The sequence below is a fragment of the Sorex fumeus genome, unplaced genomic scaffold, assembly GCF_029834395.1.
Source record: "Sorex fumeus unplaced genomic scaffold, SorFum_2.1 ptg000078l, whole genome shotgun sequence".
In the NCBI taxonomy this organism is placed as follows: Eukaryota; Metazoa; Chordata; class Mammalia; order Eulipotyphla; family Soricidae; genus Sorex; species Sorex fumeus.
In genome coordinates, this window is record NW_026606135.1 from 2,105,215 (window position 1) to 2,117,944 (window position 12,730).

General features: G+C 46.1%; 1 protein-coding gene across 2 annotated transcripts in view; it reads right to left on the minus strand.

Annotated features, from left to right (window-relative positions):
• The window catches only part of GRID1 (glutamate ionotropic receptor delta type subunit 1), a 754,440-nt gene that overhangs the window by 228,268 nt on the left and 513,442 nt on the right, over positions 1–12,730 (minus strand). For both annotated transcript variants that reach the window (XM_056130373.1, XM_056130374.1), the window contains exons 7-8: positions 6,452–6,613; positions 4,800–4,919 (exon numbers count right to left, since the gene is read on the minus strand). In XM_056130373.1, the coding sequence (XP_055986348.1) occupies positions 4,800–4,919; positions 6,452–6,613 (282 nt within the window). The remainder of the gene's footprint in view (positions 1–4,799; positions 4,920–6,451; positions 6,614–12,730) is intronic.

Sequence of the window (12,730 nt, forward strand, 5' to 3'; positions counted from 1 at the left end):
AAGATGGCTACTCAATACCTCTATTGCAAGCCACAACACCCAAAAGGAGAGAGTGAATAAAAAGGAAATGCCCTGCCACAGAAGCAGGGAGGGGAGGGGGGTGGGGAGGGGTGATGGGAGGGATACTGGGGATCACTGGTGGTGGAGAATGGGCACTGGTGAAGGGATGGGTACCCGATCATTGTATGACTGAAATGCAAACACAAAAGTTTGTAAGTATGTAACAGTATCTCATGGCGATTCACTAATAAATAAATAAAACTAAGATTCTACTAGAACAGATTTTCAAGAGCTACAGAAAACTCTTGAAAACCACTAGACTATATTCAGTCTAAAGTCCAGTCCGAACTTTATTCTGCTCTGTCCAAAGGAGTAGAGAAGGGTTTCGTTCTCTCTCCTCACATCAGGGTGATCTCGGTCCTGGAATGACCATCCACAGTAAAAATCCAGAGGCTCTCCAGATGATGCCCCTTGCCCATTTCTTCACTCTCATGCTTAAGAAGGTAGATCTCTCTGTACTGACCCCACGAATCAGGAGGATGGGACCCATAAAAATGAAGGGTCAGTGGCATGCAATTTTCCCAAGGTTTCACAGCACCAAGTACCCCGTGTTTCTGCATGGGACTGAAGGCCATGTATCAGTATCATCAGGGTGAACATCCTTAGCACTCACGTCAAAGAAAAAAAAATCTGCAGAGCTGCGGCTAATGAACCTAGGCAAGTCATGCTTGCTTGGGGTTGGGGGGGGGGGGGGAGGTACGACTCCTTTTCTTTTTCTGAATCACACCAAAAGAATCCTGAAAATGCAATATTTTCAGAGGTGAATCTTGCTACTCCCTCTTTGCCTATAGAATTATGGTATATCTGCTCTTAGGCATGGAATGGACATTGGACACAGGCTGGCATATGGACAGTTCTAGTCTCTAGGTGACAGGTCAGCATTCAGTATAAAGAGAAGCTTCAGTACACAATACCTGGTGGCAGAAGAGCCTGTGTGAAGCTGCCTGAGTGTGCCCTGTCTTGTGAGGTCTGGGGCGGAGTGCTAGGCGAAGGTGTACAGCCCCCCGTTTGCTCACTGTACAGTGTTGCATTGTAGTTATTGCACTGACGGGGACCTCTGTTCCACCAGAAGGCTTTTATTATCTTTTCCTTTCATTATGAGAAAATGAGGCTCAAGAAAGGGAAGTGTCTTCTGAGTCAGGAGAGTCACTAAGGCTACAAAATCATTGAGAAAACATACATACATATAATACACCTTTGGTCACAGCAGGTGCATGATTACCCCTACTTGGCTCCCTCTTGGCCTAGGTTAAACATTTTTCTACTCCCTTACCTTTGGAAATTTTCCTGAGAGTGGCCATGAACAGTTCTGTCCCACTTTAAGTCATGAGCTAAGGACACTTGTGTGGGAAAGTCTCAAGAGCCCCCTTTAGAGATTTTCTTTCTGTGCCAAAAGAAAACCAAATACAAATTGTGGAATTCCAATAGCAGTAAACATGAACCCCAGGAAAAAATGTCAGGCCAAGCCCTGTGGGAGCTGGATTGTGTTTCCAGCAAAGTTTTCCCCCACAGGGTTGGTTGGTGATCACCCATGCTACAAAGCTCCAGGAAGAACAGAGAGATGATTAATATTTTGCCTGTAGCTACACAGCAAGCTGGTGACATAGACCTTTGATTTTGCCATTCAGCACTCCCTCAACGAGAATGCACTTCCTGGATGAGATAATTTAATTAGCATTTGTCCAGCACCCTGCAGTGAAAGGCGATCACCCACTCCTTCCAATCTCTGAAGAGACTGAGTAATCTATAGTTTCTCGATGCCACTTAATTTAAAACGTCTGGCTGATTCACTCTCCCCGAGATTTCTCTTGGGGTTATTTTCTTTAAGAAAACCTCTATTGGCTCCTTAATTTAAATAATTCCTTTTGGCTTAAATCTTAAAAAAGAAAAAAAAAACACTTGGTTTGGGTTTTGGTGTCAGTGTTTTCTCTATTTGTTTGGGCATGAACATGAGCACAGTATATGTGTCATCCTTCTAGAATCTTCTACCAGCCTCCAGCACAGTCACATCAGCACCTATTAGTTATTCTGCATGGCTTTCTAACAGCTCCCTCCTGGGCCTGGGCCATAGAGAGCTGCAGTCGAGGGCGATTCCTCAGAGCTGACCTGCCTTCTGAGGAGGCCTGTCTTCGGCACTGCCTTTGAGCCTTGGGCTCCTCTTTTTCTGCTCACCATCAACTTTCTTTTTAGGTCACCTCCATTTCCCAGTCTTACCCCTCACCATCAGGTTCCACAGTTCAGCCCTGCCTTTAAAAGCTGCCCTAGACCCCTGACACTTTGTGCCTATCGTCTCTAGCTTCATCTGAAAACCCTCCAGACCTGGCTTTTGTGCACCTGGGGCCCCCATAACAAGTGTTTGCATGTTAAATCTCATTCCTTGATTTCCAGATAACTTCTTCTTCTTAACAGAGGTAAGCTGCCAGGCAGACAGATAACAACGGGGATATGCAGTTATTAAGGACAGATTTTTAAATGACAAAAGGATACATTTGAAAATAAAACCCACTTGAAAATCAGCTTCCTTCCAACTCAATTACATTCCGGCCTCCTGCTCAGAAGCTCCTTAGACTGAGATTCCAGCTCCCATTGGCTTCAGGGTATTGGAAGTATGTGTTGCCTTGGCAACACGGAAAGCCCAGACACCTGAAACAGGAAGTGGAAGACACAGTGGCTCCTGCCGGCTCACACTCTTAGAGGGGCCAATCGGCATGGCTCGGGAAACATTTCCACTGACTGTGGGAACTGGAATTAGAGTTGAGCTGAAGGAACGGGTGAGAAAAGAAGCCAGCAAGCGGGTTCTGATTATCTATCACTAATCTCAGAGGAATCCTTGGGAATAAAGGCAGGTACTCTGGCAGATATAAAGGGCTGCCTCAGCAGGCAACTGGAGTCTGCAAACTCCTTCCATATCAGAGAGACTGGAAGGACTATCTGTTCCCGTTGCCCCTTCCCAATCCCAATACAAACTAGTTTGTGGTCATAGCCCTGACCTCTGCTGCCACCCACCAAGCCTCCCGACTTTGGGCACCCCTAAAAGACTTCACAGATCACCTGTGACATTACAAGCCACAACCCGACCATCTAAAGTGCCACATCATTGTCACTCATTCTCCTCTTTTCAACATTTCTATAATGCCACAAATTTACCTCTAAAATGCCATTGAATCATGCATGTTGTTATTATAACACAATCAAATAGCAAACCTTTTATGATTTATAAAATCAACCCATGGCTCTACTTACTGTCACGGGGTGGGCTGAAATCCCTACATCCTCACCCTCACATGTACCCCGTTATTCCAGCCTCTGGCAGAAGGGCCAGCCCTTCTCCCGTGCTGCAAATGATGAGCAATCCCTTCATGTTCTCTGGTGCTCACACTCTGCAAGACCCCATGAGAGCATCACTCTATTCCAGTCCCCCATTGTTCAAATACTCAAATATCGCAAAATCCTTGTTTCTCCTCTGCCGATGATGGAAGTGACTAAAGAAGCCATTCATTTGAAGAGATATCTTCCTCTCAAATGTGGGGAATGTGTGTGGCAGTGTATGCAAATGCATGTGTATGGAATTATGAGAGCCCCTGATGAGTATTAGCCAGTCCACGAATGCTTTCCTGGTGAGACCGAACCCTGTGCTCCTTTGCATCATGAATATTCCCATTTCTGGTTAAACAAACACAAGGAAACCTGTATAGGTTAGTCCTGGGAGGTCATCAAAGCTAACTGGGCTGAGCAGGCCACAGGCAGTCACACAACTGCCCTTTCCTGTGCCCTAGCCATTAACTCCACACTATAATTCACAGTGACCACAAATGAGGTGTCTATTTTGATCATTTTTCCAACGACCAGCTTGCAACCTGGGCCTCTTGGTCCCAACATGTATCAGATTCTTAACTTTACAGGCTTTCCCTCACTTAGATGGCTAAAGTCCGGGAGAAAGGTTCACTCCCACACAATTCGTCAGTCTAAAATTCTCAACTAGGAGAAAGGAATTGGGTATCAGTAGAAAGATTCCACAGGCCAGTCACTTGCATTAATCCCAAACACAAGGCTGAACCCCACCTGAGGTATGCAGCCTATCTGCCTGTCGCATCTCTCCAGTGGTTTCCAGTGCACTCACTCTCCTTACATCTCCTATCTCTGTCCAGTCTCACTCTTCAGTCATGGCTATACTCTGGCTATAAACTGTAGTGACCTCAATCTCCATGAATTTAACTGCTCTGAGAAGCAGACTGTCCCTTCTTCCAGCCTCCCTCCAGGATTTCATAACTCCTTCTACAGGCCCAAGAAGCAAGGCTCAGCGAAATAGTACTGGAGTTCAAATGCTTGCCTGGCATCTTGCTGGTCTCAGTTGGAACCTCTCAAATCACATATGGTCCCTGAAACACCATCAGGGATCATTCCTGAGCACAGAGCCAGAAATATCTCTTGAATCCCACCAGGTAAGGCTCAAATCCACTCCCTTCCCTCCAAAGAACAGCTTGACTCAGTTGACACCTGAACCTCTGTCCTCAGCTTCTGCATTAATGGCACTTCTAGTCTGCAAACTTCTCTGAGCCTCTGCCTCATGGTGTCCCATCAGTGATGGTGTCCCATAAGTGACAGCAACCAAAAGTACTTTAGCAGAGAAGACTGGAACAGGGAACAACAGTGCTCTGACACCTGCACAGAACATGGGATGCTGCCCCCAGTCTGTGCTGCTGCAGCAGGAGCACAGGCAGATGGTGCCTGAAAATTACCTTGCGCATGTCTTTGCCAAAGGTCTCACTGTAGGTCGTGCCGAGGATTTCAAATTGGACGTAGGGATTTGAACTGTCCTCACGAAACTCCATCACCCCTGTGAGACCAGTGATGTGACCCTGCAGGAAAGAAAAATAACCCGTTAGAAGGAAGTAGAAATATGAGAGGTGGGGAATTTCAAAGACAAGTAGGAAGGAAAAAATTAATGAGGCAATGAAGAGGAAAGGGTGACGGAGTCCCAGATTCTTAGAGCAGAATTAACACAGAGGCACCAGATTCATGCTTACAGGGGAAATTCCTATGTCTTATGCTTATGGCTTATGCTGTCAATAACATTAGACCTGTATGTGTCCTAGAACCCATAAAATTGGAGTGGCAGCAACTTTCTGGAGTTTAAAGTCTTCTATTATAATCCCCTCAAGGGCTCACCTTCACTTGAACCAAGAGGGAAGTCAAAGACAAGAGTCACATCTGACACGTGGGCGAAAGTTGTGAGGAAGTAAGGATAAGCGCCAACAACCAAACCCAGCTCGGGTTCTGATTTTGCTACCTGTGATGCCTTACAAAGTCAATTCTCATCTACAGCTTCAACCTGAACTCAATTAAATCTGGATCTCAGCTAAGAATGAGGCAGAAACATTCTATGGACATGGCATCTGGCCAGATGAGATGTGATGGTTGTGCAAGCCCTCGCCTCATTCTGGCAGTTTGGAGAGCTCGGGACGGGGAGGTGGCAGAGGTGATCTCTAAGGAGTACCCTTTCCTGGGAAAGCCTGTTTGTAGGCTCTCTTCCAGACTTCATCTCCCAGACACTGTTCACTAGGAGAATCTAAAGAATGAACTAATCTACGAGAGAACTTGTCTCTGGCCCAGGTTGCAGCAGATTAGAACCCACATCAAAATCCATTTCCTGCTACTAAAACCACTTGCAATTTACTGTGACAAACACTCCTAGCATTGTAGCTCTATAGATTTCCCTAAATGCTCCTTTGAAGCTTGTAAGAGTCAATTCTCTCTAACAAGCCTTCTGTGGATTGCCCAATTCATTTAAAACCCAGCCTTCTAACTTGGTGTCATGTCTCAGTCCAAGATGCACTTCACAAATATAGAGCATGCATGCAACCACGTCCACCCATGTACATATCTTCATGAACATGTACACATCATGTGCATACATATGCACCCACACAGCAGGCAATGCTGAGGTCCTGGTTGATGCTTCCCTGCACTGACAACTGAGACAACATCTTTCATAGAAAATGCAACATACATCAAGGGCTATCTGGCAGAGGTGAGCTAGGCAGCAGCCCCCATTTTTCACTAAGGTTGACGCTGGACAAGTTATTTATTCTTTGCATACAATCTCCTTATATGTGGAGACAATAATAATTATGAAGAAAATAATAGCTAAAATAATAATAATTATCTGACAGTACGGAGGAGACAAATGGTAACAACACATATTCACAAACTCAGCCTCAAACACTAGGACTGGAATTACAGCACTGGAAGAGGGAAAGCTTGAGGGTTCTTTATTGAGCTGACAATGGAGAGTTTGATTTCAGGTCACATTGGAGAGGACAGAGAACAGGGAGTAGGAAGAACAGAGTATCTTTGAGGTTGGCTAAGAAAGGTACCACTTCATACACACCTTCTTGATGGTGTCCAGCATGGACCTTCCTCCATTCCATGGCTTGGTGGATTTGCGTATGCAGTTGAGGCTAGCCATGCTGTGCCACTTCCGGTCTTCCAGCTTCCTGTGGAAGGCGTTGGCCAGCATGAGAACACTGTCATACAGGTACAGGTTAGAGATCTGCAAAAGACAGACATAGTGAAACCCTTTACACTGGTGCATTTCTAGAGGCGAGACAAAGCCAGTCAAGGGCTGGGGTAACCCAGGCTGCCAACACTGAGACCCAATATCTATGCCACCATATTCCCTCTTCCAACTGTTCATTCAAAAACCCAGTCTGGGGGCAGAGTCCTGAACAGACTAACACTTAGTCTTTCTTCAGGAATTGGGGATAGTGGGGCAGAGGGAAGGGGAGGAGGAGGAAAAGGGAGAGACATCCAGCAAACAAGAGAACCAACATGATCAACACCATGATTGAGACTCGTACCCAGATTCTTTGCAAGATGAGGTGGGGCATGTTGCTGTTTTACTATGCATGAGCCAAAAAATCTGTCTGGAGAAGGAGAGGAAAGGGCACAACATCTGCAAAAACATGATGGTACAAAGAAGCAGGGTCCACAAGGGACAGTGTACAAAATCACCTGTAAGAGAACAGACAACTAAATACTTCAGGGTATATGGGATCTATCCAAGAAAGGAACTGCTCAACCTGCTGTTATAGCGAAAGAGCAACCATAGATGATAGGTACATAAGTGGATATGGGACCAGGGAGATTGTGCAGAGGTTAGCTCCTGATACCAGTTCATTCCTGAACTCTCCCCAGCTGGCCATGTGTGGCCCTCCGAGGCTCCTGAGCATCACCAGGGCCACTGGGGATGGTGGGAAGGGGTTAAAAGGAGAAGAGGTGACCTTGGCACCAAAGACCCAAGAACATGGCACTCTGGCCCTAGCAATCATTTAGCCCAGTTGATTGAGAATCCAGGCACTAAAGACTACTTTGGAGATCACCCCAAAAACCAGAAATTTGGATAAATAGTAAAAGTGTTAAGGCAAATGTGTTGCATGCATAGATCCCAATTTGATCCCTGGGGTCCCAGAAGTACTGAGACCCAATATCTATGCCACCATATTCCCTCTTCCAACTGTTCATTCAAAAACCCAGTCTGGGGGCAGAGTCCTGAACAGACTAACACTTAGTCTTTCTTCAGGAATTGGGGATAGTGGGGCAGAGGGAAGGGGAGGAGGAGGAAAAGGGAGAGACATCCAGCAAACAAGAGAACCAACATGATCAAATGAAAGCAGCTAGCCTTCTCCTTAGCTGGGTGCAGAGATCAGTTCTGCATAGAGCCAGGTACTAATCCCTGAGCACTACAAGGTATGGTTGAAAGGTCCCTTCTGCAAGAAACCAAAAACAACAAGAGATGATTGTACAAATAAACGTGTATCACAAAAATGAGCAGTTGCTGGATTATGTCCAGGAGCCACAACTGGCAGGACCCTGGGTTAGAGATTCTGAAGGCATTTTAAGATGCCCAAGTCAACAGGTCCGATAGGGAGGCAGGACTCAAAGGGGGGCAGCTATCAGGGCATGCTGAGGCTTGAGGACTTTACAGAAGAGTACAAGTGAGTTTAGGAATAAAGTGTGTCCAGTGGAGATCTATGCCCAGGAGTTAGGCCTGGGCCTTGGCAATACCATTATGGTTCTCAGAAGAGCCTAGGGTCAACAGAGCACGAGGAACCCCCCCATCAGCTTGAGGTGCCAAAGATTGCTGAGTCCTTGCGTAGAGCCTGCAGTGACATTACAGTGATCAGGGATGCCCTTGAGATCTACAGCTGTGGGTTCTGAGAGCTAGCCTTCTCCTTAGCTGGGTGCAGCCATGATTAGAGCAGGAGACATAGTCTACCTCTGAGCAAAATGAGGAGAGAAAAACTGGAATAACAGGACAACCCAGTAAGTGGGAGATCCAGGCTGATTAAATCCACCAACTGGGGTCAGAGCAACAGTACAGCAGATAAGCACTTGCCTTCCATGCAGCTGACACTAGTTCAATCACTGGCACCACATATGACTGAGTGCCACTAGGAGGTATCTCTGAGCCAGGAGAAAGAGATGGACACAGTCAGGTACTGCCACTCCCCCCAAATAATTCAAAGTAAAGTAAAAATGCCAACTAGATGAGCCCAAATGCCAGCACCTGCCTCTCAAGAGCCCCACAGGGTGTAGTGTGGGGAGTACAGCCCTGTTCTCAGGAGTTATCCCCACGCCATCCCCACTCCTCCATTAGAAGGGGCCCTGGAGCAAAGTGAGAATGAAAGCAGGGAATGAAGACAACTGAGAATGAAGTCACCTCCACTATGATCAGGTTGGGGACCCTTCACAGGAATCTGTTGCACAAACAACCATCAGCCAAAGTAGGTCAAGGGGATGACTCCCTGCACACCTAAGCAGCAAGGTGTCTGCTAAAAATATTTTAGAAAAACAGAATCACCAGATATAAATAGGACAATACGTGGGCCTCAAAGGACTCCTGGGAAGATCAAATGAGATCCTTGGGCTGTGGGCAGCACCCCTGCTGTCTCCCAGCCTCACCTCCCACCACTCCCCAGTATACCCCTCACACCTCCAACTCCTTCTCTGCACCATTTCAACTATTATTTCATTTCCTCGCATGTCTTAGACCATGAGCCCTCATAAGCCGGGCCCTAGCCAGAGCCTGGACCCATTCTCCACCACTTAAGACAGACTAGGGTAGGGAAGCTGGGGTGGGGCACCCAAAGAACCATGTTCCAGGGTACCTGCCCAATAACTCAAGCTAACCCAAGGGCACCCCTGCCATGACAACCAAGCAGACAATTCCTTAATCATTCCTGCCCACCTGCCTTCAATCTGTGTCCTGTGGCTACTGTTGGCACAGGGATATGTGCCACTAAGGTCTGTGTGCCTGATGTCTCCCATCAGATCACTTCAGGCTAAGAAGCTGGGAGGGATGGGCAGGAATTGTCTCTGAAGTGGCACCGATATACCTAGATGGCCAGCCACTGTCAACTTAATCAAAAGCCTCAGGTCTGAGGAAAGCAAACATGTCTGTGACCTTTCGAAGGGAGGCCCCTACTATAATAGCCTGACAGCTGTGGGACGGCACTGCCACCACTGGGTATTCACCTCCCTGCCCAGCAAGGAACACAGCAACAGCGATAGAGCCATGCCTCCCTGTCATCCCACTCCTCAATTCTGGGGCAGCAATTAATTGATGAGAAAGACTAACCCCCTCCCTGCTCCGGTCAGCCCCCCAGCTTTCAGGAGCCTCAAATGCTGGGAAACTATTTCTGTTGTGTCTGCTTTCCCTTTGAAATACATAATAGAGATACCTCTGCGAGAGAATGCAGTCACTTAGAGCTGGCTTGCTTTTATTTTTCATCCTCTTTCCCCAAAAGGATAAGTCAAAGCCAAGAGTCCTTGATGATGTGAAGATTTCCTCCTGGAGACATTCATCCATCTCCAGTCATCCACTCTGGAGCAATGCCATTCAACCAGCGGCACACTTCGACCACATCTCCACCTCACCACCCCCTCACACACACAGGGTGGCACCACCTACTGTGATCCCAACCAGCTCCCAAGGGAATTTCCTTTCTAACCCTCCTCAGCACTTCTATTCACAATTATGAATTAAGGTACATAACAAAAGTATAAATGCAGAGAAGCTGACAATGAAAAGTAAAAAATAGGATATGACTCAGAAAGGTAAAAAGAAGCTCCAAGCCCTCCCACAAGTATGTCTGCTGGGAAGGGTTAGCACATTTAAATGCAGAGAATTCAAAGAAATGTTCCTTTCCAGCTGTGTGTGTGTGTTTCATTATTTCTAGAATCCAGCACCCACCGTGACTGGTGCATGACGAAGGGACATGACTGGTGCTTAATGTACATATGTTGGATGGATGGATGGACGGATGCATGGATGGATGCATGGATGGATGGATGCATGAACAGATGAAATTAAGTGGCCGAATCTCCTCTTTAAAAGTATACAATGATTAATCTTCGTTCACAGAAAGAAAAATTATAAATAATAGAAGTAAAAGATTTTTTGTTTTCAACTTTGACTTGGCAGGACACCTCCTATGTTTAAACTATTTGATTCTTGGTTATAGATATCACAAACTGTCTTTCTGAGTTTCATGTGTTGTTCCATTCACCCCTGGCCCCTCTGCTGGGACACTGTCTTACTGTCCACAGGTAAGTGACCTGTAGTTCTAACTTTTGCTCTCACCTTTACTCAGAATCCTACTGAATTCATCATGAGGATGGAAAAGAAGGGTTTCTTTGCTCACATTTGGTGATCCAGAGGAAGGACTTTAGGATGGTAAAGAAGAGGATATAGTAGAAATACAGACTTTCCTTGGGACTCGATCTAAATGCAAAAAAAGACACTCTAAAGACTGGGTGGGTGTGACCAGTATCACAAGATTCTGAACCCCAGAACAAAGAAGAGACTGTGGAATAGGAGAAACTAGTTGTGAGGCTGAAATACTGATGCCAAGGGCATGACAGCGGAAAAGTTTCAGATAAAAACAAAAGATTAGATTCAGCTCAGAGATGCAATGGGGTCTCATATCAGAGGATGGTCTGATGCTTTTCTTAAGCCTATAACCTCTATTCTAGGGGGGGGAAGCCAACAGTCACCTCCAGTAATAAATGATGACTTTTTCTTCCATAACTCTGAGACTACTTTGTGTGCAGTTAGAGTGGGAGCCTGCCATGAGCTTTGGATTCATAACAGCGACTCACTGCCCATGTCCACAGCCATGAATAGACATAGCAAGTGCTCAGTAAATGATTTTTGGTTGGCGAATGGAATATCCTCTTCCACTCACTTGGTGGATAAGGTTGAAGCTCAGTCATTCAATGACTTTTATACATTTATTTTGGTTACAAACTACTGTGATGGGTAACCCCACGAAGATAAAGTGAGACAGCCTTTATTTACTTCTATTCCAGTGGAATGCAGATGTTAATACACTATGTGCCAAGCATTATCTTCAGCTCTTGATGTGCATTTTGAATTTTGGTAGGAACATATAGAGTATGGTACAACAGAGGAAATATTTGATCCAGCAATACCACTCCTGGGAATATATCCCAGAGAGGCAAAAAAGTATAGTCGAAGTGACATCTGCAATTGTCTGTTCATTGCAGCACTACTTACAATAGCCAGAATATGGAATAAAAACTGAGTGCCCGAGAACAGATGACTGGTTAAAGAAACTTTGGTACATTTACACAATGGAGTACTATGTAGCTGTTAGAAAAGATGAAGTCACGAAATTTACATACAAGTGGTCACTTAATCACTTAATCACTTAACTTCCCTTTAGTCATCGATTTGCTCGAGTGGGCGCCAGTAACGTCTCCATTTGTCCCTGTCGCGTGCTAGTGTAGCCCAATGGCATCTCTTCGCTCCGGGAACATGGAGGGCCTCAAACCGATCGTTCATGATCTTGACAAAGAAGTCTGACCATCTGGTAGGTGGGCGGCCACGCGGTCTCTTGACATCCCGTGGAATCCAATCAGTAACAGCTCTAGTCCAACGGTCGTCTTTAAATCTCATTACGTGACCAGCCCATCTGATTTTCGACACCTTGGCATATGAGACAGCGTCCCTGATCCTTGATCGTCGACGGATGTCAGAACTCCGGATTCGTTCTTTCATTTGAGTGAAACGTGTTATTCCAAGCATAGCTCTTTCTATTCTTCTTTGGGAGACCTGAATGGCGTTCTCATCTTGTTTGCGTAGGGCCCAGGTCTCTGAGGCATATGTTAATGCAGGAAGAACAGTGGAATCAAAGAGATGTGCCCGGAGCCGGAGGTTCTTCGTCCTCTTAGCTATTTCTTCGACGTTCTTGAAGGCGTTCCAAGCCGCTCTCTTCCTCCTGCGCAGCTCGGGTGCCAGGTCATTTCTCATGTTGACCTCTCGACCTAGGTACACATAGCTGTTGCATTCGGAGATGGTCATTCCATTGAGAGTGAATGGGGCGTCAGGAACAAGGCTGTTTCTCATAAACATTGTCTTCGTAAGATTCAGCTGTAGTCCTACCTTTCCACACTCACGGTCAAAGTCGGCCAGCATTTGTGCCGCTTGGCTGATGTTTGGTGTTATTAAAACAATGTCATCAGCAAAGCGGAGGTGGTGTAGTTGCCGACCATCTATCTTCACTCCCATTCCTTCCCATTCCAGTCGTCGCATGATGTTCTCGAGGGTGGCACTGAAGAGTTTCGGTGAAATGGTATCACCCTA